Raw genomic sequence first — 26,571 nt, forward strand, 5'->3', positions numbered from 1 at the left:
TGAGCATTAGCCAAATTGTTTTTCCAGTCTGCCATACCTTGATGTATCAATTTTATTCCACGTTAGTTGTCTCAGGAGCATGTGAATTTCTTCCCCATTAGACAAGCCCAGGGCATTGATGTGCTTAGGGCTACCTGTTTGCAGAGAAATTGCTGTGAGCAGTGGGAGATGGTCACTAGTCTGCTGCACTGGTTTTGAAAATTCTACCACTTGTTCATGAAGGAAATTAAAATGTGATCAATATCTGATTTGTAATTTTTCTGGGGATCTTTAATCGTGGCATAGTTAGCGTCTTGTGCACACCTCGATTTGTAAGTGTTCAGAAATGTATTAAGCATGTTGCCAACTCGGTCCCTAGGTGGTGCGGTGTTTGTTTCTGTTCCCAAGTTATGAGTTTTAAAGTCTCCGGCCATCATTATCCCATAATTCGGGTAGTTACTGAACAGTTTTGCTAGTGTGTCAACCAGTTTCCTCATATTGCCGTGTTGCGGGCTGTCTTTGCAATTGACGTACACATACAACAGTTGGATCGTTAATGGGGACCTATTCAATTTCAGGCCTTGCAAAAGTAAGGCTTGGACCAAATCCGTGCTCATTGGCGATTTTGTTGACATTATGGAAGTTCCAAGACGTATATGGATAGGCCTCAGGAGGGCCTTCCAAATACATTATACTTTTTGCTGGGTGTTGAAATTCCTCAAATCCTCGTATTACCAATGGTGAGAGTAGCCAGGTTTCCTGGAGACACAGCAGGTCCCCAGTCTGTAGAAATTCAAAGGCTGCCCTGTTCTGTAGCTTTGTGTTCGAGGCATGTGGGCCGCTAAATTCATATCTTGTGCATAGATCGCAGCCTAGTGTTGGGTCCGGATGATTGCATCTTGCTGTCCTGGAAGAGTCTTTTGAAGTATCACGAGATAGGTGGCTCCTCCTCGAACTACAGTGCGCATGGGCATCCTCTCCATACTCAGATTGGTTTTTTTCCGCCATTGGGTTCGGATGTGTTCCGTGACTCTTGTTCGGAACCTATAGGAAAAACTTGTTTTTCTTCAGGCCAAAAGGCCTCTTTAAGCATCGGTATTGTACTTCGTTCGGTTCTGAGTTAACTTATCCGGTTCCCGGATACTTGAGCATGTGTGCTCCCAGCTTTTTAGGCCCGATCGAAGTTTGACATCGACAATGGAATTCCAGGCCCCGTTTAAACGTTACCCAGTCTGTAACGTGAAGTACCCTCTCTGGCGTGCACCCTGGGTGCAACAGATGTCTGTCTCCAGACCACAACGAGGAGATTTGCTTGGCCTGTTCTAAATTCAGGTCGGAATAGGCGCTCGCTCTTCGACGTGAGGCGAGACTACCGGCGCGGAGAGCGTCGGATGGGGAGGATATCTTCGAGGCTGGGGACGACGAGGGCGTCCAAGAGGAGGAACCGGAGCACTTCTCCAACCCGGTCTCCTGTCAAGATTCTTCCTACGGAGAAGAGGTAGACGATGAACACATCAAAGACGATGAAGCCGTCGAGGTAAGAGACGACGGTATGGCTATTGGAGCCGCAGAGGGCGGCTCCAGCGATGAGCAAGACCCGCCCGAACATTCGGGGGTCGAAAGTGACACCATCTTGTCAACGGCTCAGGTCGAAGCATCGCCGGAAGGCCTTAGCCAAGATCTTTCTACTCATTCTACAGCCCCACAACCTTGCCTGGCTAAGAATACTTCAGAGCCTTCGGTGGGTACGCCTTCGAAAACAAAACCGAAACGGACTAAAGACAAATCGAAACCGAAACTGGTCGAACCAGTATTCGTTTTGCGAAGCCTCGTTCCATCGGATCCTAAGAAGGCTCAAAGTGTCATTGCCCCTTCGGGGTTACAGAAGGTTGCCACCCTGAAGATCGGTACATCCAAGAAGGTGCCAAAGGCCCGAAGAGACGGTGCAACGTCATCTAAGGCTGCCCTCGGGGGCGTGGACACTGAAGACGGACTTCAGTCGCAGCCGCCCATCAGTCCGAATGCATACAAGTTGATGCTGGTGAAGGCTCTCGAAGACGAGCACAAAATGGCCGCGTTGGAACGTGACGCATCTACCCGCAGCCATTTTGCGTATCCCAGCGCAACTCCTGGCTCGAAGTCGGCGATGGCCGTGAAAAAAGTCAAACAGCCATCGGGGCCCCCGCCTATAGTGTTTGGACTGCCTCCGACTGAGAAAACTAAATCTTCTAAGCCGGCACAAGGCACCGGCCCTGGTAAAATGATGTCAAAACTTAAGGGAACGACAGCCACTCCTGAAGGCGTCGGCTCCACTCCACCTTCTTCTGAAAGCTCAAAGAAGTTGTACATTGACTCTGCAACCGGAGACTCACCCTTTTCAAACGGAAGATCTTGCCGGAGAAGCCGATGGAATCCTATCAAATTCCACTCAAAAGGAAAAGAGACTCTGCTTCCTCGCCAGTCCTTTTCGAGTCCGTAAGGCCTTATGGACAAGCCTTTACTCATTCCCCCACACGCACTGAGGATGGTGGGGGGGGAGGACCAGAATGACGAGCAATTCAACGATCCTGATGAATCCAATCAGGATGACTCGCAGAATGTGCTCGAAGATCAAAGCACGGCAGACACCCAGTCTTACCAAGTGAAGACGGCCCCCGCAGAGGATACTGCGGCGTTCAACGCTATAATTTAAAGGGCAGCGCTGAACCACGATGTGGTCATGCATGCGGACCCGGTTGAGGAGGACTTCCTGTTTGATACCTTCTCCACGTCGGACAGGTCGGTGAAGACGCTACCGATGCTGAAGGGTGTCCTTAAGCACGCCAATGACATTTTCAAGGACACAACCAGAGCAAGGGTGGTGAACCCACATATTGAAAAGAAATACAGGCTTGCTCCTGCGGACCCCACGTATATGAGGGGTCAATTTCCATTGGACTCTTTGGTGGTCTCCAATGCCCGGTAGAGGGCGAACTCACAAACGAGTGGTGATACTCCTCCCCAGACAAAGAATCTAAAGTGTTAGAAGCCTCTGGGAAGCGGGTTGCTGCGCAGGCAGCGAATATTTGGAGAATAGCCAATACACAAGCTCTACTGGCTAGATACGATAGGGCTCACTATGACACCCTAGAGAAATTGTTGCAACACGTGCCTGATGCATATAGAGAGGGGGCGGAAATGTTGATTCAGGAAGGGAAACTGATATCAAACGCTTCTATCAAGTGTGCCCTAGATTCAGCAGACACTGCAGCCAGGGCCATTAACACCAGTGTAATGCTAAGGAGGCTGGCATGGTTACGAATTTCAGGGTTTAAGCCATAAATACAGACAAGTTTGCTCAATCGCCTCGTTAACCCAGATTTCTTGTTTGGGCCTCACGTTGACACGATCCTTGAGAAGATCAAGAAGGACACCGAGACGGCTAAGTCTATGGGGGCCTTGCAGTCTCAACAGTTCAGAGGGGGTTCTTTTCGTCGCTCAGGAGGTAGAGGGCCGTCAAGGGGGCAAACATCTCAGCAAATACAATAAAGGTGGTGCACAGGCCACCTTTAACAAGAACAATAGAGGTGGATACCGTGGTAACAGCGCCAAAGGCAGAGGACGTGGAAATAATAACACCAGGTCCTCCGCAAATACCAAACAGTGACGTCTTGTCACTGCCCCCGGACCATATAACACCGGTCGGGGTTCGACTCCAGCAGTTCCTGCCAGTCTGGGAAGGCATTACCACAGACAGGTGGGTGAGGCAACTTATCCAGTACGGGTATTGTTTAGAACTGACATCCACTCCACCCGACATACCACCAAGACACCATCCTATGTCCGCAGAGCACTTGACTTTGTTACAGCAAGAGGTGGCCAGCATGCTGCAAAAAGGGGCCATAGAACTGGTGCCTCTAGAGGAGCACGGAACAGGGGTGTCTCTCTCTATTTCTTGGTCCCAAAGAAGGATGGGTCTCTCAGGCCCATTCTGGATCTGAGACCTTTGAACCTATACATCCTTTCAGAACATTTCCATATGCTGACTCTGCAGCAGGTCTTGCTATTGCTCAGTCAGGGGGATTTCCTGGCAACTCTGGATCTGAAGGATGCATATTTCCATATACCCATACATCAGGCACACAGGAAATATCTCAGGTTCACTATACAGAACACGCATTATCAGTTCATGGTGCTACCCTTTGGAGTGACCACTGCTCCCAGAGTGTTCACCAAGTGCTTTGCGACGGTGGCGGCACACCTTCGGAGACAACCCATTCATGTCTACCCTTACCTGGACGACTGGCTTGTGCAAGCGAAGTCGGCCCATCAGTGCGCCAGCCACGTGTCCCGCACAAATAATCTTCTGCACAGTTTGGGATTTTCTCTGAACTATCCCAAGTCGCATCTTCAACCCGCTCAACTACAGCAATACTTGGGAGCGACGTTGGACACTGTGACGGCTACAGCCCAGCCGAACTCAGTGCGAATCGACAGCATGCAACTGCTGATTCGCAAATTCAGGCCACAACACTCACTGCAGGCGCGAGTGCAGTTTCTGCAGTTGATAGGCATGATGGCCTCCTGCATCTTCATAGTCCCGCACGCAAGACTGCACATGCGTCCGCTCCAAGAGTGTTTAGCACGACAGTGGAATCAGGCTCAAGGACAATTGAAAGACCTAGTGTTGGTGACCGGTCGTGCGTACAACTCCTTGCATTGGTGAATCCGCACAACCTTCGCAAGGGACGACCGTTCCAAGAGCCTGTACCACAAATAGTGCTCCCGACGGACGCATCCCTCCTGGGGTGGGGGGCGCATCTCCTTCATTGTACAGTGCAGGGACTATGGTCGGATCAACAGAAGAAGATGCACATCAATCTGCTGGAATTGATGGCAATCTTCCTGGCACTGAAGGCGTTCAAGATACATCTGTGCGGCAAGGTCGTGTTGATCCGGACGGACAACATGACGGCCATGTCTTACATTCAGAAGCAGGGAGGTACTCACTCTCCACAGTTGTCACACTTGGCTCAGAGCATGTGGAAGTGGGCCATTCAGAGGAACATTTTCCTCATGGCGGAGCACCTCCCGGGCCAGGACAACCAGATGGCGGATCTGCTCAGCAGACACAGCCATCAGTTTTGAGTGGGAGATTCATACCTCAGTGCTGCAACCGTACTTCCAGCAGTGGGGGCATCCAGACATCGACCTGTTCGCCACAAACGAGAACGCAAAATGCCCAAACTTCGCCGCCCGGTTCCCACACCTGTGGTCTCAGGGCAATGCGATATGGATGAACTGGTCAGGCAGATTTGCGTACACTTTTCCGCCAGCCCCGCTCATTCCCCTGGTGGCACGGAAACTCAGACAACACTCGATGACTCTCATCCTGGTTGCCCCAGCGTGGGCGAGGCAAGCATGGTACACTACGTTCCTAGAACTTTCCGTGGTGCCTCATCAAAGACTGTGTCTTACACCCAGTCTTCTCACCCAGAGCCATGGCGAAGTTCAGCACCCAGATCCGCGACAGTTAAACCTTGCGATATGGCTCCTGAAGTCATAGAATTTGGGTATCTGAATTTGCCTCCTGATTGTATGGATATCATCAAGGAGGCAAGACGGCCTACCACTAGGGCCTGCTATGCTGCCAAATGGAAACGCTTTGTCATTTACTGTTCCAACCATGACATAAACCCGCTGGATGCCTCAACACAAAACATTATTTGTTACCTGTTACATTTATACAGATGCAATCTGGCATACAGCTCTATACGTATTCATTTGGCGGCAATAGCGGCTTACTTACAGAACAGGCAACAACTTTCAATGTTCCGAGTGCCAGCCATAAAGGCTTTTATGGAGGGACTCAAACGAGTCATTCCACCCAGAAGACCACCTTCACCGGTCTGGAATCTTAATATTGTTTTGACCAGACTGATGGGACCTCCCTTCGAACCTCTCCACTCTTGTGAGATACAGTTCCTTACTTGGAAGGTTGCCTTCTTGGTAGCGATCACCTCGCTGAGACGGGTTAGTGAGCTGCAAGCCCTAACCATTCAAGAACCTCTTATACAGGTTCACGCGAATAGGGTGGTGCTACGCACTAACCCTAAATTCATGCCCAAGGTAGTCTCTCAGTTCCACATTAATCAGACTATTGAACTGCCAGTTTTCTTCCCTAATCCAGACTCAGTTGCAGAAAGATCACTGCACACATTAGACGTCAAACGAGCTCTCCTGTACTATATAGACAGGACGAGGGATTTCAGGAAGACTAAACAACTTTGTCGCTTTTTCGCCACGGCACAAGGGCAAACCCATTTCTAAATCAGGTATAGCCAGATGGATTGTTAAGTGTATTCAGATTTGTTATCAGAACGCTAAACGCACACTAACAGTCCCCCCAAGAGCGCATTCCACACGCAAGATAGGGGCATCCATGGCTTTCCTGGGTAACATTCCATTAGAGGACATTTGTAGAGCAGCCACTTGGAATAACATACATACATTCACCAAACACTACTGTGTTGATGTACATTCCAAGCAGCAAGCTGCTGTAGGACAGGCTGTTCTTAAGTCCCTTTTTCAGACTGCTGCAGCTGGCTCTGGCAACCATCGCTAGGGGAAGAACTGCTATTTATTCTATGCACAAGATATGAATTTAGCGGCCCACATGCCTCGAACGGAATATGCTACTTACCAGTATGCATCTGTTCTTGGCATGTAGGGCCGCTAACATTCATATCGCCCACCCATCCTCCCCGGTGCCTGTCGCAGCTGTAGTAGCCAGAATTATTTGTAAGCATGGTCATCTTGTATTGTACTGGACTCCATCTCTGCCACAATGCCGAAAAACAATCTGAGGATGGGGAGGATGCCCATGTGCACTATAGTCCAGAGGAGGAGCCACCTATCTCGTGATACTTCAAAAGACTCTTCCAGGACAACAAGGTGCAATCATCCGGACCCAAGACTAGGCGGCGATCTATGCACAAGATATGAATGTTAGCGGCCCTACATGCCAAGAACAGATGCATACTGGTAAGTAGCATATTCCTTTCAGCCCGTACACGTTCCATGAAATTACTTTTATGTCCTTGTTCATTTTACTCACAGGCCTGTTGAGTCCCTTTGTGCTAGGAGTAGGTTGATTGCCGACATGACTGGGTTATTGCCGCTCCATCCTGTCTGTATGTGTACAGCTTGGCTTTTACTCTTTGTGATTTTATGCCCTGTTGCAGAAGTGGTGGGTGAGAAGTGTATTATAATGGTTTAGAAAAAGAAACTTGGTTTGTGCCTCTTAGGATGGATTTTTTCTGCATCTGTGTTTTTCTGTTGCTGGATCTTCCTGCTAGCATATGTGGGTATTTTTCCTCTTCGGGTTGATGTACATTAATCCCCCTTTATTCAATTTGGGCCTTTTCTGTTATGATAATTTGTGTTAGCATGCTGGTCTTCCATGTTGCTATTGTTAATTCTCTTGTTGTGTTGTTGCTCAGGGCCTTGAATTGAACTTGAGTTCTCTTCTGTCGTAAGATGTGTTAACTCTGGAATGTATTTGTAAAATGTTTACGATGTTTAATGCATCCGAACTTCCGTGGGATGTATATTCAGGCTTAAGGGCTGTGATCTCCGATTCCCTTCGGGCATGGACCCGTGGCCTTGTAGTAATGCCATGCATTTCCGAGGAATGTTTGTTATATTTGACCTGGTGTGAATTTGAACTGAATTGGTCTCCCACGGCCCAATACTATTTGTTTGGGGTAGAGGTGATCTTGCGCTATCCATGTTGGATAGAGGCTCATCTTGTGTCTGCCTGTTTAGATGCTGTGCTTTGTCATTAATCTCTCTACTGTCTATTTGTAATGGGTGATTAAACTCCTGTGGGGCTTGCTTCAGCCCGTTGTTAGTGGGGCCAGCCCCGGCGCCCGATCTTGTAAATGGTTGTGCTGCAAGTGCCATAGTCGGCTTGTCATTACCTAGATTGACAATAGGCCTCACTTGTTGAAAGATTGGGTGGAGTTTCTGTGGCCTGATGCTTTTGTTTGTTGGCCCACCTCTGGTTCAGTTTTGCGACCTGGGTTACTATCTGATACTTCCAGGTACAGTTGTAATTTCTTTGCGCAGCGCCGATGTTTTGTGTCTTTTGCTTGCTACTTCAGGCGTTTTTTTGCTCCTCTGTATAGCAGTTTACATGGTTCCACAGTCTCTTCGAAATTATATATATATCTGCTTTTGTGCGTAAAATCTGAGGTATGGTGGCTCTGTGGGGAAGGTTACTCGGAGGTCTCGACTGTGATTGGCTGAGCTTCGGATGTTATAACAGGAGGGTGAAAGGTTGCTAAATTGAGTTTTCTTTTCTATGGAGGTCTGTGGTAATACATTCAGTACTGCTATTTCTACTGTTAACATGGGACTCCCACCATTACGACAGGGAAGATTCAAGCATGTGAATCTACAAAAGATATCAATATTGGAGTACCACAGTGTACAGGTAAATAACTTATTTGTTTTCCTGCATAGCTTAACATTACGCCAAAGATTTCAATTCCGATTTAAAGTATCAAAAATCACTTAAACTCTTCCAACGCTGAAAAACACACTTCTGCACCCGGACGACCCTGTGCCTTCTGAGGTGACCTGTTGGTGCTTCCTTGGACCTTGCCCCATACTCACCTCAAGCCCCTGGGAAGGATCCTGTAAGTCGTAAGTTAAGTGACCCTATGCAGCATATGTTTTCTCCATAGCTTAACATTGCTGCAAAGTGCTTTAATCACAATTGAAGGTATCAAACCGCTATTTACTTCAAACCTGCAGTATTTACCAGAAATATTTTCTCTGCTGCCTAAACATATATAAAGAAACTGGATATGTTTATAAATTGGTGTGGATATCCTCCTTGATTCATGTTATTTATTAATCGTTGTGTGTATTTGCAAATGTCTTGCACTTCTCTGTGTTAAGTCTATAAGGCTGCTGGACCACGCTATTCCTAACAGAGCAGTTAGGATTGCATAGCAAGGCCCTGTCCACTTTTAAGGGAACCACTGGACTAGCTTCATGGTATATCAAGTTATTGATATCGCATAAAGAGCCCGCTTCCTACAGATTCTCTACCAGATAAGGTATTACCAAAGATACGTACCTTGTCCTTTAACCCTTGTTTTTGTCGTTGAAAATATGTATGGCGAGAAAGAGAATGTAAAACATACTGTGTTGTAACTTACTTCAAAGAGAAAGGAACTGCCATATAGTAAACTGCATGCGGATGCAACTCAGTGTAGAGGAAGGAGAGATCCTGCCAGAAAGTGATTACATTGTAGCAATATATTTTTTTAGATCATTTGAAGCGGGCTAGGTTTTTGTGAAAGGAACAAGGGGACCAAGGGCCTTTGTGGAATATGGCTAGTTAGTGCCACCTCTTGCGTTATTCTTCCCCTAGTGGTGTGCATGCAGACAGTTTTGTATAGCAGAGTCGGAAGTCTTCACTTTCTTTTTAGCCTTTGTCTCGCATGCCTGTGTCAGAGCATACCCAGCTCTCTCCTCTCTGAAATGAAAAATGAAATGAAATGAAAAAAGAAACTTGGTTAAGCGCACTGCGGCCAAGCGGCTTCCTGGCGCTGAGGACTCATCAAAACTCACAGAGGGAACCCAAGGGGACTAGCTGGGGAATGCCTGAGAAAAAAGAAAAGTTTTGAGGGCCTTACGAAAGTGGGTGTAGATAGGGATAGAACGAATGGAAAGAGGAAGACTATTCCAGAACCGGGGGGCCAGAACCGAGAATCGGGTGCCCCCTGTGCGTGATTTACGGAAACGGGGGACGTGGAGGAAAGAAAGTGATGAAGAGCGGAGAGTGCGGCTAGGGGCGTGAGAGGTGATGAGAGAATTGATGAAATGTGGGGCGGAACGAGCGTGCGCCCGAAAGGCCAAGCAGGCTAATTTAAAGTAGGATCTGAGATGAACCGAGAGCCAGTGAAGGGACTTGAGTGCAGGGGTGATGTGAGAAGATTTGGGCAGGCGGAGGATGAGGCGGGCCGCCTGGTTTTGGATGGCCTGGAGGCGGCGGGTTTCATAGGCAGGGATGCCTACGTACAGGCCGTTCCCATAGTCCAGGCGAGAGGTGATGAGAGCCGTGACGATGGTTTTGAGGGCATCTACAGAAAAAAACGGGAAATCTTACGGATTAAACGAAGGGACAAGAAACAGGAAGATGCAACAGAACTAATTTGGGCATGCATGGACAGATCGTCGCTGACCTTGATGCCCATGGTCCGAACAGAGGAAGCTGGTGAGGGAGGGGGACCAAAGGAAAGGGGCCAGTGTGCCGGGGACCAAGGGTTGGAGGGACCACCAGGGCTCTGTCTTGTCCGGATTGAGCTCCAAATGATTGAAGCTCATCCGCTGAGAAATAAAAACTAAAGTGGAACAGAACTTGGGAAGGGAGTCAGCAGGGGACGAAAGATCAAAGACGAGCTGAGGTCATCTGCGTAGTTGTACACAGAGACCCCCAGCTCGAGAAGAGAAGAGATAAGAGGGCGGATGTAAAGATTAAAGAGAAGTGGGGAGAGGGAGGAGCCTTGAGGGACCCCACAGGTGACCGGACGAGGGGGAGTGGAAAAACCGGAAAGGTGAACCGCTTGCGACCTTCCTTGAAGGAAGGATGCGATCCAAGAAAAGGCAGTGCCCTGGATGCCCGCTGCGCTGACACGATCGAGAAGAATGGCTTGATCGACCGTGTCAAACGCAGCGGACAGATCGAGGAGGACCAGAGCTTAGGGGAGGTTGTTATCAGCTTTCCCCTTGAGTTCGTCCAGGACCGCAAGGACCACTCCCTCAGTAGAGTGGCCAGGGCAAAAACCCGCCTGGTGGGAGGCCAAAGTTCAGTTTTAGCAGTTCGGGGCAAATACATTTAAACCAGCTCTAAAGATATCTCTGGAATCCCCTTCTATGTCTGCAAAACCTGTATAAATAATGGGTCGAAACTGTTAGGTGTGCCACGATTTGTGTTGACCAGTTCCAGAACCCAGCCAATAGTGTGGTTGAGAAAAATATGAGCTCCAGACCTAGGGTCTAAGATCGCTGGCTTCACCGCCAGGTAGAGAGAACCTGTACAAGACCCCTGCAGTTAGAGCTAGAGAAGGAGTAACAGCTTACTAGAGAGAAGATGAATGCCAGTCTGCTTACCTTGAGGAGAGCCTGCCCTGTATAGTCATCCGCCTAGTTGGCTGAAAGATCGGTGCAAGGGACTTGCGTACAAATCCTCCTGGAGGAGTTGCATATGCATTGAGAGCTTGCTGTGAGAGGATTGCGGTAAGTGTGGCACTAGAGAAGAATGTTTTTATAAAAGAATGCAGCGCTTTACAATGAAGAACAAATATCTTGACCATCTAGATTAGAATCTGAGAGGGGCTGCTTTCTGAAGCTAAGCACTCCAAATCTCCTACAAAGCAAGGTAGTGTCTGTGGTGAAATCTGTCAATACCAGCATGGGTATTCGAGGGTCTAGGCAGCAATGCGCCCCATGTTGTCCTCAGTGCAATTTGAAAGTTTGCCACTCTGGCTCCTCTGAAGGAGAAGGCAAGTCGGTGCCCAGCAGTAGGGTACCTACTTAAACTGCCTGACGGGTCTCAACGTTTATCAAGACCTTGGGGAAGACCACTGAGAGAGAAGGCAAGTGAGTGCCTAGCAGAAGGGTACCTACTTGAACTGCCTGACGGGCTTAACGTTTGTCAAGGCTTTGGGGTGGGGAATACTTGTAACTACTGTAAGGTCCAGAAGGGTTCCAGGCAAGTGGTAAACAAAGCAGCAGTAACAAAATATGTGTGGCATCTTAGAAAGTGAAATTGAATCTGGCTGTAATTATGATTTGTCATTGTGGCAGAGGTCTGCCATCATTGTGTGGTGTTCCCCAAGACAATGCCCAAGGTTGCCACCACATAGCCTTAAATATTTATGTTGAGAAACTGGCACAGTGTACCTATGAAATATTTATCTTTAGTGTACGTTTGCAAATTCTTCTCTACTTTATGGGGATCTGGTGAAACAATATTTGTTTTTCAGCTCATGTACTAACACTTTAACAAATTTAGTTATCAAAACATTAATTATGGTGTCACAAGCAACGAGTGCTTGTGTAACAAAAGGGTAATAAATTACGTACTTCTATAATAGAAATTAAATGAGTGGACTCATTTTCCTGGATATAGAATGTAACTTTTGATTGGCATCCTAATACCAAAACAAATGTCAATTGTTTTTTTTTTGTAGCAATTTTTCATGTCGTAAAAATGGAGTCCTACTATAGCGGTCATATTTAGAATAGGATATAATACCTTCTACATCTTGGATAAGGATTTGGGCATCTGTTAGCTGAATTGTACAAGATGACATTTCACAAACATTTGTATCAACACTCAATATTCTACTTGAGAACATGCATTTCAGATTGGTATACTGCTTAATGGTGCTGAATATGAAATATTGTTTTATGGAGGGTTGTAAAAGCTATATGAGGAATAGAATTGTAAATTTCAGTTTTTCAAGTGCGAGGCTGCAGATATTGCAAAAAAGAGCAATCAAAATTAAGTTTTCCAGGTTGGAATGATTTTCTAAAGTTAATTTTAATGGCTGCTTTTTGATTTATTCTGTTTTAATTCCAGTGTTGAGCGATTACAATCGAAGCTCGGAGTCCAAAAAAGGGACGACGTTAGAATCTCCAATGTATCTCAAAATGTTTCACTAACTGTAAGTGTCATCTGCTTTTTCATGTTAAATAGTCATACTTACATAATTGATAAGTATTTTGAAGTAATAAGTACTGAAGTAGGGTATGGTAAGTAATTTTATTCCTCAAAAGTTACAGGTAAAGAGCTGCCATAACAACTGCCTCAGGTCCTTCTCCTCCTTCGCTCTCTTCCTCCAACTCCCAACACTCTACATTCTGAACTGACATCATTACATTCCAGATGTAGGGCATGTCATCAGCCTGCTCAGAATACAACATTACTTTTCCCTTAAAAATATATGTAAGACCTAATAGGATATAGCAAGAAAAGAAAACACCTCTATGCATATGCCTCAAAAATACAAAGTGCACAAATACACAAGCAAATAACACTTAAAGGAAAGTTCACAGAAAATTCCAAATTATCTGAAATTAATATGTAACCATCTGACCCAGTTACTCCTGCGAGCACCCATTGGAACCCCCACACTGGGTTTAGTTGGAGAACCTGTCCCAAAGCGATTGTTCACATTCCTGTTGGTGCTCATAATACTCCTGGTAACCGCATCAGAATTGTGATCTGATCCCGACTCACTCATCCACACCCTTTCATTTCACCCGTCTTTCCGCTTTCCACCAATAATTACTAGTTAACTCTGATGGCATTGCCACACACTTCATCACCACAGGTTCACCAAACTTTTCCTCTTTTTTAACATGCCCACCCTTCTTGATGCAAACATCACCCACAACAAACTCTTGCTTGCGGTCACAATTACATTTTTCGAAACCTCTTGCTTTAGCTTCTGCAACTTTAGCCCTTAACACAATGTCACAATCCTTCAATTGAACTCCCTGTTTAAGCCATTTCCCAATCCACCCAGGACACACTTTAGTTGCTAGGTTTCTGCTCCTCAATAATTTGGAAGGACACACCAGTGTTGAAGAATAGGGTCTGCTGTGATAGAACCAGAGCATACTATGGACAGCATTACTCACAATGCACTTATTAGCGACTGCAGATACAATACATTGAACCAAAAAGCGATTCATGCACTCCACTTGACCATCGATTTGGAGATGATATAAAGAAGTTTTTATCCCCTTCCATGCGCTCGATGGCCGGGAGCTGTCATGCGCAACGGTGCTCGTGTGCGCACAATGGCTCCCGGCTGTCATGGCACATGGGCCGGAAATCCCTCTGGTGCTGTCACCAAAGGTATTTCTGTTTCTCCCCTATAGCAGTCGTCAACAAGGAGGGAGAGGGATCAGTCGATCAGACGGGTACTAATTACCACCCAAAGAGAGTGAGGAAGGTCCAGTGTCCGCTTGTGCCCGCGTAGCCTAAACGTTTCAAAAAGGAGGGTTGCTGAACTGTTCCTAAAGGGATTTATACAGATTGGCTCGACCGAAGGTGTGTATTTTACCCCTTTGGGCATCCATTATGTTGGACGTGTTTGCCTCACACACCCAAGGGTGTCATGCTTCATCATAGGCAGTACCTCCCCCTCCTTCAGCCAGCACTATAGGCTACCCCCGTTGTACCGACCCGCCGACAACTCAGGTGGCAATTTATCCAAGACCTTTAGGTGAGTTATTACCATACCACCACCACTGTTTACGGTTTCTACTCTTTAGCCATGACACTCTCCTAGAGATTGCTGCTGCGGTTTTTAAATTACACTGGTTTTATGTTCACACCACACTAGTCACTTACAAAGTGTGGAAGAGTGCTCACCCTACGACAACACTGGTATGTTTTGGTCGTGTGAATTCACACACACTACCGACACTTCACTGCACTTTGTTGTTGTATTGGCTGTGACCGTGGATGCCTTTACTAGAGAACGTTACAACTGTTTAACCATGTTCTTTTTTCTTATTGTTTAGGCATAGGATTATCCCCTGAGGTAATTCCCTTGATTTAATTCACACGAGACACTTTTTTCACCTTCACTAGGTCCTGAAGAATCGCGGGAACTTCCCATGCGAGAAACATGTTGACCGACCCTCACTTAAGTCTCGTCTAGGGTTACGCTACCTAACTTGCCGTCACCCAGCGAGCTATTCCCACTTTTTTAACTGCAGTAGGGGGACCCCCAGAATAAAGTGGTTTCCGGCACCCCCTGCTACATTTTAACTCATTCCTCATCAGGATACTGATTGCCCTGGCCCACATACCCGCACTTCACCAATAGGCTGTTGGACAAAAAGATCTCCGCCAAAGAGCCCCTCTCTGAGGTGAGCCCGTCGGGGATTGCACCGCCTCCCCTACGAGGAGCAAACGCCTATGATGAAGCATGACACCCTTGGGTGTGTGAGGCAAACACGTCCAACATAATGGATGCCCAAAGGTGTAAAATACACACCTTCGGTCGAGCCAATCTGTATAAATCCCTTTAGGAACAGTTCAGCAACCCTCCTTTTTGAAACGTTTAGGCTACGCGGGCACAAGCTGACACTGGACCTTCCTCCCTCTCTTTGGGTGGTAATTAGTGCCCGTCTGATCGACTGATCCCTCTCCCTCCTTGTTGACGACTGCTTATGCACGGTACAAACCGTGGGAGCTCATTCCTGGCGGGTTAGACTGTTCATATCCCCCACCTAGTGACTGTTATACCACATTGGTTAGTCACCCACCTTACCCCTAGTGGGTAGCGCACCTTCTACTCAGTCTTTCCTTTCCACCCTTCAATTTTGAAGGAACCCCCCTTTTCACCCGGGAACGTGTCTCTTGACTCAACCATCATGGAAGGTCAAGGACTAAGTTTCGGGGAAGAGGACGCAGCGGCAATTATGAGAACTCCATCACTCTTTGGCATAGATGTAGAAACAGCCTCAGTGAGTAACACTACTGAGTGGCAATCCCTGGCAGACCTGAAACGGGAATGGATAAGGATTACGATACATGGAACGATGATGGCTGAATACTTCAAAGCCAAAATTGCTCCCAACGGCCTGATAGTGAAAAATTTTCCCAGGATCTTCTGGGAAGACGGACAGTTTAAAGTCGAGTGGTCTCAAGTCTCGTGGAAGTGCACCCACGACCTTTTGATCCTCATTGTTAATACTGCAAAACGACTAGCAGACGCTCTCTTAGTCCGCATCCAGGCGGCTGAGGCAGCCCTCAAGACAGCGGCCCAGAACACAGGTTTTAAAACCAAACTGGCCGAACTTAATAAAGAAATGGCAGAGCATAAGGAGTACCTCATGAACCAAAAAGTGGCCAAACTCCAAAAGGATATCAAGAGGTTCTCGAAGGAAAAAGTCTATCCTTACCTCAAGGAAGACTATGTCCCCCCAGGAACTAATTATAATTCAGACTCGAGCACAACCTCATCCAGGAGAGGTTCTAACAGTGGATCTGAGAACAGCGATGACAATGAAATGTCTAATATACAACCTAGGGCCAAAAGAGGCAGGGGTCGTGGTCAACAGAATTTCCATAATTACCCTAACTTTCCCCAACAAGGGCAACCCATGGGCCCCCCGTTTTGGCAATACCCGCAATTCCCGCAGTTCCAACCACCGTTCGCTCCACAGTACCCACCATTCTTCGCACCTCAAGGGTCTGCACGCCCCCCTTTTTTAGGCAGAGGTTGGGGCAGAGGGCGCGGGCGAAAGCGAGGCAACGCCTCAGAGAACAGAGTGCAGTGGGAGGACACACGCCCCCAGGGGATGGATACACGGAGCACGAGCAGGTCAGGACCAAAATGAGCCTTGTAGTCAACCTCTCGGATCGCATCCTGACAGAGAGCGAAGAAAAAGTACTTCAAAAAGGACTAGGTTTTGTTCCTACTCCCAGAATTGACCTGTTCAATCAGACCAGGGAGATCCAATCATTCTTTAGAAAGGTCAGACTCAAAGCCTTCTTTGATGGTAAACCCTGTGAACCAACAGAAGACTCGGGTCTACATAACCCATCCACCTTCACTCCCCATAATGGGATGGTCCTTAATGAGGTTCTGACTTTTGAACAAGCAGTACTCAAAGACATTTATGCTCTTGACCGACAAACCAGACACTCCAACATTTCCCGCAATGAGATGGAAGTGTTAAAATCACTGGCAGACGACCCTCTTGTCACCATAAAACAAGCTGACAAGGGTGGCGCCACGGTTCTGATGAACACCACAGATTATGAACTTGAGTGTTCCAGGCAACTGAATGATCAACGGTACTACACTCCCATTCCCAGTGACCCTACCCCACGCCTACAAACTACTATCGCAGGCTTAGTGGAAACTGCAGAATGCGAGCTATGGATTAGCAAGAAGGAGGCAGAATTCCTAACTAAAAAAGAACCAAGGGTTCCATATTTCTATATTCTGCCCAAAATTCATAAGGGAGCAAGGCCAGTCCCTGGGAGACCCATAGTCTCAGGTATTGATTCTGTACTGGAACCACTATCGCAATTTTGCGATCACTTTTTACAACCGCTAGTCAAACGCATTCCCTCCTACATCCAGGACACCACTGATGTCCTACGACTTCTGAACTCACTCCAAGATCTGGGGCATATCGATCTCCTGATTACTCTAGATGTTGAAGCCCTCTATACCAACATCCCCCAGAGGGCCACACTAGAAGTCATTGAGTCACGCCTAGGATTGGAGGAATGGAACTCAAACACCCCTCCTTCATTCATTATGGAATGTGCCACCATAGCGCTCACAGAAAACTTCTTTGAGTTCAAGGGCAAATGTTTCCATCAGACCCAGGGGACCTCGATGGGCAGCACTTTTGCCCCGTCAGTGGCATGTCTGTACATGGCAGATTTCTAAGAAAGACACATTCACCATCAATCAAATCCCTTCACAGACAACATAAAAATGTGGAAACGCTTCATAGACGATATCCTCATCCTATGGACGGGCCCACCCGACTCTCATGAGGCGTTCTTCGAATGGGTGAATACACTGAACCCCTATCTGCACTTCACCATGTCATCCTCAGCTAATGAGATTGCCTTCGATCAAATTGCTAGAGGGCAGACTCCAGACTACAATGTTTAGAAAACCTACAGATCGTAATAGCCTGCTACACTATGATAGCCACCACCCTAAAGCTTTACGCTCTAACTTACCCTTCGGACAGTTTCTCCGAATCAGGCGTAACTGCAGTGACATCGCAGACTATAAAAAAGAATCCACCATCCTGTCTAGGAATCTGCTCGATAGAGGTTACCCCACAAGAGAGGTTACCAGAGCTAACAAACGGGCCAGAAACAATAACCGAGAAGCCCTACTGGAGAGAAGAGAAAAAACACCCACTGAGAACCAACCCATCACATGTGTCACAACGTTCACCCCCATATCGAACAAAATCAAGAACACAATCAAGCGCCATTGGGGGATCCTTAACACAGGAGACATCAACTTCGAACAACCAAGGTTCGCATTTAAAAGGTCACAAAACGTGAAAGATATCCTCATCAACACCAGACCCAAAACGACCAAGAAGTGTGCCCAGCAAACCCTATGGAACCTACCCCCGGCCACTACCCATGCGGCAATTGCGGGGTTTGTAAATACACTGCACCCCACAAAATACTACAACTATCTGACACCTTCAAATGGGAAATCCGGGGACACACTAATTGCAATACCAGTAACTGCATATATATGCTCACATGCCCGTGCGGTCTCCAATACATTGGGATGACGACCCGCCCAATTAAGACACGCATCATTGAGCATCGCAGTAATTTTCGGTGTAAGAAAACACACACCAAAATGTGCAAACATTATGTGGAAAATCACCACAATGCGGACTCGATTAGATGGGTTGTCCTTGAATCCAGTCCCAACTGCCCAAAGAATGCCCTGTTCCGCAAAGAACAAAGATGGGTTCATCGCCTCTCTACAGACAAACAAGGGCTAAATGAAGACATCCCTTGGCACTCATTAAACTAGCCACTGCCAATTCCATCCACCTGACGGTCTGATAACCCTTCATGTTCAGAACATACATGACATTCTTGTACTAGTTCCTATGAGTTTTCCTTGTCTGTTCCACTTTTATTTTATTTTACTGAGCAGCTGGATCTATACCAGTTCCAGGCTGTTCAACACCACTCAACTATGGCTTGGTCTACCACACTAAATAACACGTGACCCACGTAGTGGGCGTCTACGGGCGCTAACCTATGACGAGGTCACCTATAAATAGTACACGCCCCCGAGCGCCTTTACCTATTCGAGCTCGGCGGTGATGGGTAGGTGACTTCGCACGGACACGGGTAACTAGAGGTAAGACAATCCCTTCCCTGTTCCACACCTGGCAACCCCTATGCCACATTTAACCTTCTCTCAACCTCTACAAAGGGTTTATTTTATTTTATTTTATTCATAACTCCCAATAATTAACAGTACCTCCCCCTCCTTCAGCCAGCACTATAGGCTACCCCCGTTGTACCGACCCGCCGACAACTCAGGTGGCAATTTATCCAAGACCTTTAGGTGAGTTATTACCATACCACCACCACTGTTTACGGTTTCTACTCTTTAGCCATGACACTCTCCTAGAGATTGCTGCTGCGGTTTTTAAATTACACTGGTTTTATGTTCACACCACACTAGTCACTTACAAAGTGTGGAAGAGTGCTCACCCTACGACAACACTGGCATGTTTTGGTCGTGTGAATTCCCACACACTACCGACACTTCACTGCACTTTGTTGTTGTATTGGCTGTGACCGTGGATGCCTTTACTAGAGAACGTTACAACTGTTTAACCATGTTCTTTTTTCTTATTGTTTAGGCATAGGATTATCCCCTGAGGTAATTCCCTTGATTTAATTCACACGAGACACATGACATTAACATGGTTTCCTTTTTACCATTTTTAAACTTTTTTCACCTTCACTGGGTCTCCCCTATAGCCTCAGGAGTTGGGGAAGAGCTTCCCCAGCTCTTGAGATCCGCCCCCACCCCGTTTTAGTGAAATGACGATAAGCTCGCACGTTGCGCTGATGTCATTTCATTGGAACCGAAAATGAAAGGAGCCCTTAGGCTCATTTCTGTTTCACTTTCTACGTGCTCAGGGGGCTATCTCGGCCCCCTGAGCACGTAGAATGATGGGAGAGGTGTCATTAGAAAGGGGGGAATACCAATCCCCAGTGGATCCCTGCTTAGGGATCGCCAAGCAGGGATCCACCCACTAGACACCAGGGAGGGGGGAGCATCCCCTTGGGCAACGGTCTTCGCCCTAAATTAATAAGTGGCATAATTCAGTCTTCCTGCCCCCGAGGGGAGGGAGCGGAGCAAAAAAAACACCAGCGCATTTGTTTTTAGGGTGGGGGCTTCCTGAAACGGGCATGCTAATGCCCCCACCCCCCGAAACATTACTGGGGCAGATGGGGGCAGAAACGTTGGGGATCCACACAAGCCATACTTTCCTGCACTCCCCTGAGTCTCTAAATTTCAGAAATGTGTGGGTTTGGTGGTTTCCCTGGATGGCTGCCAAGCCCGGGAGCAAAAACTCACGTGACCCCCCTTGCAAAACGGTGTCAATTTCGGATACATAGGGGGCTCGTGAGATTTTGGTCCCGGGTCGGCAGCCATCTAGATAAAACTACCAAACCCACACATCTCTAAAAACTAGATACCCAGGGAGGTCCAAGGAGGGTATGGCTTGCATGGGTCCCCCAACGTTTTCCCCACCCAGAATGCCCTGCAAACCTCAAATTTAGCTGAAATAAAAACTTTATTTAAATTTTAGAGTGGGAAAATTCTGGAATGTACGTGGATCCACAAATTTCCTACCACCCAGCGTTCTCCTAGGTCTCCTGATAACAATAATACCTCACTCGTGTAGGTGGGTCAAGTACCCGCGACAGGCAAGAGCCCTAGACGTATTGAGGAGACATCAAAATTATCTATATCAAAACAACCTGGTTTTGCAAGGTGTCACCCGGGTTTTTGGCCCCAGGCTCGGCGGCCATCTTGGGAAACAACCAAACCCACACATTTCTTAAAATTTAGACACCCGGGGGAGTCCAGCGAGATATGGCTTGCGTGGGTCCCCAAACGTTTTCCTACCCAGAATGCCCTGCAAATGTCAAATTTAGGTGAAAAAACACATTTTCCACATATTTTTGGGTGGAATCACCGTGCCGGCACAATGTCCTACCCCACAGCGTTCCCCTCAGTCCCCCGAGTAAAACGATACCTCCCTAGTGTGGGTCGGGCCAGGGCCTGTGACTGGGGGAGCTCAAAACATAGGGAATAAGGGTATAGCACCGAGAATTCTAAGCGCTTCATTTTTTAAAAAATAAGTTTTTAGCCACTTCTGCATTATACACCCACACAAGGGAGGTATCATTTTACTCGGGACACTAAGGAGAACGCTGTGGGGTAGGACATTTGTTCCGCCATGGTGATTCCACACAAACATATATAGAAAATGTGAGTTTTGGGCTAAATTTGGGGTTTGCAGAGGATTCTGGGTAGGGAAACGTTGGGGGATCCACTCAAGCCATACCTCATTGGACTCCCAAGGGAGTCTAGTTTTCAGAAATGTGTGGGTTTGTTAGGTTTACATAGATGGTGGTGAGCCAGGGACCAACCGCCCACCCCCCCACCACCCAAATAAAAACCAGTAGTTTTGTTATAGGTAATTTTGAAGTCTCAACAGTACGATTTGGAACATTTCCTGTTGCAGCCACTATGCCTACCCTCACAAGTGAGGTACCATTTTTATCGGGAGACCTTGGGGAATGCTGGGTGGTAGGAAATTTGTGGATCCACGCAGATTCCATAACTTTTCCACAGACATGGGTGAACAGTGAATTTTTTTTTTAGCAAAATTTGAGGTTTGCAGGGGATTCTGGGTAGGAGAATGTTGGGGGACCCACGGAAGTCGTACCCTGCTGGTCTCCCCCTGGTGTCTAGTTTCCAGGATTGTGTGGGTTTGGTAGGTTTTACTAGATGGCCGCCGGGCCAATAACTCATGGGACCCCCGCCTTGCAAAACCAGGTTGGTTTGTGATAGGTAATTTTGATGTCGCCTCAATAGGTTTTGGGCCCTTGCCTGTCGCGGGTCCTTGACCCACGCGAGTGAGGGAACATTTTTATCGGGAGACCTGAGGGAACTTTGGATGGGAGTACGTTTGTGGATCCACGCAGATTCCAGAACCCATCCGGGATTCCCCCTGGTGTCTAGGTTTGAGAAATGTATAATTTTGCTAGGTTTCCCTAGGTGCCGGCAGACCTAGTGTTAAAAAACTACAGCTAGGCAATTTGCAAAAAAAGGGTTGTATTTCACTGTGAAATTGTTTTATGTCAACGTTGCGTTTTGGGCCGTTTCCTGTCAAGGGCACTAGGCCTACCCACACAAGTGAGGTAGCATTTTTCTCTGATGACTTTGGGGAACGCTTGGTGGGTGGAATTTTGTGGATCCACACAGATTCCAGAACCTTCCACCTAAGAAATGTGAGGAAAATGTTTTTTTTTCGACACATTTTTAGGTTTGCAAGGGATTCTGGGTAACAGAACCTGGTGAGAGCCAGTCAAGTGAGCGCATCCTGGATTCCCCTGGGTGTCTAGTTTTCAAAAATGTATAGGTTTGCTAGGTTTCCCTAGGTGCGGCAGAGTATTCAACGGTTAGTCTCTATAAAGAAACCTTGAAGGATCTACACAAATGACACCTTGCTGAATTCAGAATTTTGTCTACTTTTCTAAAATGTATAGCTTTCCAGGATCCATTATTGCTTTCATTCCCATTTCTACCATTAACTGGAAAGAGGTTAAAAGCAGACAAAATTGCAAAAATAGGCTGTGTCCCAGAAAAATGCCAAAACTGTGTAAAATATTTTGGGTTTCTGACAAAAGTCTGCTTGTCCCTGAAAGCTGGGAAGATGTGGATTTCAGCACCACAACCCCCTTTTTTGATACCATTTGCGGGCAAAAAACAGGTGCTTTCATCTGTAGCCCTTTATTCCCATTTTTCGCCAAAAAAACTAACTGTAGCTGTATTTTGGCTAATTTATGGGTCCCCTCCAGGGGAGCCCACAAACCGTGGGTACCTTTAGAAACCCCATTATGTTGTTAAAGAAAGACGCAAATTTGGCGTGGATACCTTATGTGGTCAAAAAGTTACAGGTGCCTAAGCGCCAACTACCCCAAATAGCCAAAAAGGGGGGGCTAGCAGCGAAGGGGTTAAATGCTCAACAATTCCAGACCTCAAAAATTCCTTGACACCTTCATTCACAAATTGAACCCCATTGTCAGACACCAGGAATTGAGGAAACCCTGATGAAGGAAGACATCCTTCAAGAACTAAATGACTTCTTTACCATTAGGTTCTGCCACAAATTTTACTTATGGCCATTTAGAATAGAAATCCATCAACACTAAAGCAAAGCGTGAATGACCAGGTAAAGTTAAAAGGTCTTACCAAATCAATTCCTATTTCTTCCCTTGCCTTTGAGGGACATTCAATGGGATGTAAAGTGAGTTTTTCACAATTTGACTTTTTTCTGCAGAAGCACAGATCACACACTCATCGAACCCTGTCCGTGGCCAGCCACCAAAATGTTGGTCTTATCCGTTGTTTGGTGAATTCCCACCCCAAATGTCCTTCATGTGCAGTTTTAACGAGTCCTTGGCTTTTACCAGCAGGAGGCACTAAATTCTTTCTGCTTACCAATTAACCATTCTCTACTAACAATTCATCATTGACCTTCCAAAATGGTTGACAAGAAATAATTGAAAGTTGCGCTATCCTCATAGGGATCGTCCCTTACGTGCTCTGCCAAAGTTCCCAATGGAAATCAATATTCAACTTGAATGTGTTTATGGATTCCAATTTTATTCAGATAATCAATTTTGCAAAAATGTCTTATTTGAAGGTAATTATTCCAATATAACTGGACGCGAGGTTCCGAGGTCACGGTTTTCCGAATTTACTCCATGATGAAGGGCAGACGTATGCCCGAAATGCATTAGGTATATACACAACAATAAATGACGATCAGTCCTTTGACGGACATGCATGAATGATGCATCTATAAGGAACATGTGCATTGAACACACACCAAAGTTATATTGGAATAACTAACTTAAAATATGAAAAATGTCAAAATTGAATATCTGAATACAATTGGAATCTATAAACACACTCACATTGAATATTGTTTTCCATTGGGAACTTTGGCAGTGCACATAAGGGACGCTCCCCCATGAGGATTGCAAAAAGAACAATTGACGGACAGAATGTAGAACAATGTCATACATTCACCCCAGTTCAGAGATCTGGGCCTAAATCCATCGATTCCAGTTTAGACCCAGCTATAGGCAATTCAGTCTTGATCCTGCACCCAATGGGAACAGTCCAGCCTGAACTGCCATACCAAGTCGTCCTGGAACCAAGCATCCTAGGACCGCACAACTTTCAAGTTTTCTGATTCGCCTATGATCAGAAGGTGATACCTTCCTGCACTCCAATAACTTATCATGATAAGATGAAGATTTAGTAAACTACTCATAATCCATTTGGAGTGCTTACGTCCAGCCCTACTTACGTGACACGGAATGACCACATTTCTCTCTGTTGGCCATCCATTTTTCACATATACCATGACTTGTTTGATATTTTCATCAACCAATATTTCTGCTCTACACTCGACCTCAGAAACAAACCGCCCATAAATCATCAAGCTCAATTGGGGCAATATAGCATCTTTCTTTGCTCGACTCCTCAATTTCCTCAACAGTTGTATCTCGAGAAGCAAATCGGGAAAGAAAATCAGCCCTAACATTCTTCGCACCTTATATATGCACCATTTCAAAATGAAATTGAAGCAATGTGGCTGAAAATCTAGCAATGCGGCTGAATATCTAGCAATGTGTTAGGCCTGATCTTTGATTCTTTTACCACTTAAAATGGACACTGGTGGTTTATGATTTGTTTTAAGTGTGAATCCAGTACCCCAAACATACGTGTAGAACATTTGGATGGCCCAACAACAAGCCAACAACTTTAAATGGTGGAAAATGGACTTCTGTACCTCTGAGTACTCTGTAAGTGTAACTAATTGATTTTTCAGCACCACCATCACATTATGTAAGCACAGCACCTAAACAGTAACTACTTTTATCAACCATTATACAACATGGCAAACTAAGATTAAAAGGTTTCAGTACTTTTGAGCTCACTGTTTTTTGACCCACTCAAAAGATTCATGGGAGAGATCACTCCAGACAAAACAAGCATTAGAAATGCAATAGGTCTCGCAGCATTAGAGTTAGTGCTTTTAGAATTGTTTATGGGTTTTTTTGTAAATCTTTAGCATGAGGTTGAGGGTGAGTGAGGGGTTGAGGGTGGGTGAGGCTGAGGGGTTGAGGGTGAGTGAGGGGTTGAGGGTGAGGGGTTGAGGGTGAGTGAGGGTGGGTGAGGGGTTGAGGGTGAGTGAGGGGTTGAGGGTGAGTGAGGGTGAGTGTGAGTGTGAGTGAGGGTGAGGGTGGGTGAGTGTGAGTGTGAGTGAGGGTGAGTGAGGGTGAGTGTGGGTGAGTGTGGGTGAGGGTGAGGGATTGAGGGTGAGGGGTTGAGGGTGAGGGGTTGATGGTGAGTGAGGGGTTGAGGGTGAGGGGTTGAGGGTGAGTGGGGGTGAGTGAGGGTGAGGGGTTGAGGGTGAGTGAGGGTGAGGGGTTGAGGGTGAGTGAGGATGAGGGGTTGAGGGTGGGTGAGGGTGAGTGTGAGTGAGGGTGAGTGAGGGTGAGGGTGAGTGAGGGTGAGGGTGAGTGAAGGTGGGTGAGGGTGAGGGGTTGAGGGTGATTGAGGGTGAGGCGTTGAGGGTGAGTGAGGGGTTGAGGGTGAGTGAAGGTGAGGGTGAGTGAGGGTGAGGGGTTGAGGGTGAGTGAGGGTGAGGGGTTGAGGGTGAGTGAGGATGAGTGAGAGTGAGGGTGAGTGAGAGTGAGGGTGAGTGAGAGTGAGGGTGAGTGAGGGTGAGTGAGAGTGAGGGTGAGTGAGGGTGGGTGAGGGTGAGTGAGGGTGAGGGTGAGTGAGAGTGAGGGTGAGAGTGAGGGTGAGGGTGAGTGAGGGTGAGGCGTTGAGGGTGAGGCGTTGAGGGTGAGGTGTTGAGGGTGAGGTGTTGAGGGTGAGGTGTTGAGGGTGAGGTGTTGAGGGTGAGGGTGAGTGAGGGTGAGTGAGGGTGAGTTAGGGTGAGGGTGAGTTAGGGTGAGGGTGAGTGAGGGTGAGGCGTTGAGGGTGAGGCGTTGAGGGTGAGGCGTTGAGGGTGAGGTGTTGAGGGTGAGTGAGAGTGAGGGTGAGGGTGAGAGTGAGGGTGTGTGAGAGTGAGAGTGAGGGTGAGTGAGAGTGAGGGTGAGGGTGAGTGAGGGTGAGGCGTTGAGGGTGGGCAGAGAGAGTGAGGGGGCGGATGCATATTGTAGTGTGCTCGCTAGGAGTGGGCAGGATGCCACAATGTAGTCATTGCTAGGTGCGAGTATCAGGGAAGTGGATGAAGGGGCATGAGCTAGAATGTCAATGCAGTGGGGTGTGTGGGTGAGATTGTCCTAAGTGCATGGGTGTTCATGCTAGGGGTGTGTGGGTGTTATGTGGGCGGCAGTGGTTATTTGGGCAGGTGCCAGCAGTATGAGTATACGTTTTGTGGATTTAGTAGCAAGGATATGTGTGGTTGGTAGGTTGCAGGGAGATGAATGCTGGGCGTGAGTGCCGGGGGGGGGGGGCAGAGGGGTCGGTGTTAGTGCTGTGATTGTAGGGTCTGAATGTAGGTGTGCATGTGGCCGACAGTCATGGCTTAGGGTGTCGAAGGGAGAGCGTCAGGCCGCGTGGGAGCCAGGGCTCGCCTCTTCTGGGAAGGGCAGGCAGAAGCACACACTGCTGGTGTCTCTCCAGAGCCGCAGGAGCGGCCCGCCCTGAGCCATCA

At 47.2% G+C, this 26,571-nt stretch overlaps 1 protein-coding gene across 1 annotated transcript in view; it reads left to right on the forward strand.

Annotated features, from left to right (window-relative positions):
- Positions 1–26,571, forward strand: part of RBM44 (RNA binding motif protein 44) — a 1,989,784-nt gene that overhangs the window by 1,227,901 nt on the left and 735,312 nt on the right. The window contains exon 13 of the mRNA XM_086956335.1: positions 12,620–12,704. Coding sequence (XP_086812461.1) covers positions 12,620–12,704 — 85 coding nt within the window. The remainder of the gene's footprint in view (positions 1–12,619; positions 12,705–26,571) is intronic.

Source organism: Lissotriton vulgaris, chromosome 2_1, assembly GCF_964263255.1.
Source record: "Lissotriton vulgaris chromosome 2_1, aLisVul1.2, whole genome shotgun sequence".
NCBI classification, from domain to species: Eukaryota; Metazoa; Chordata; class Amphibia; order Caudata; family Salamandridae; genus Lissotriton; species Lissotriton vulgaris.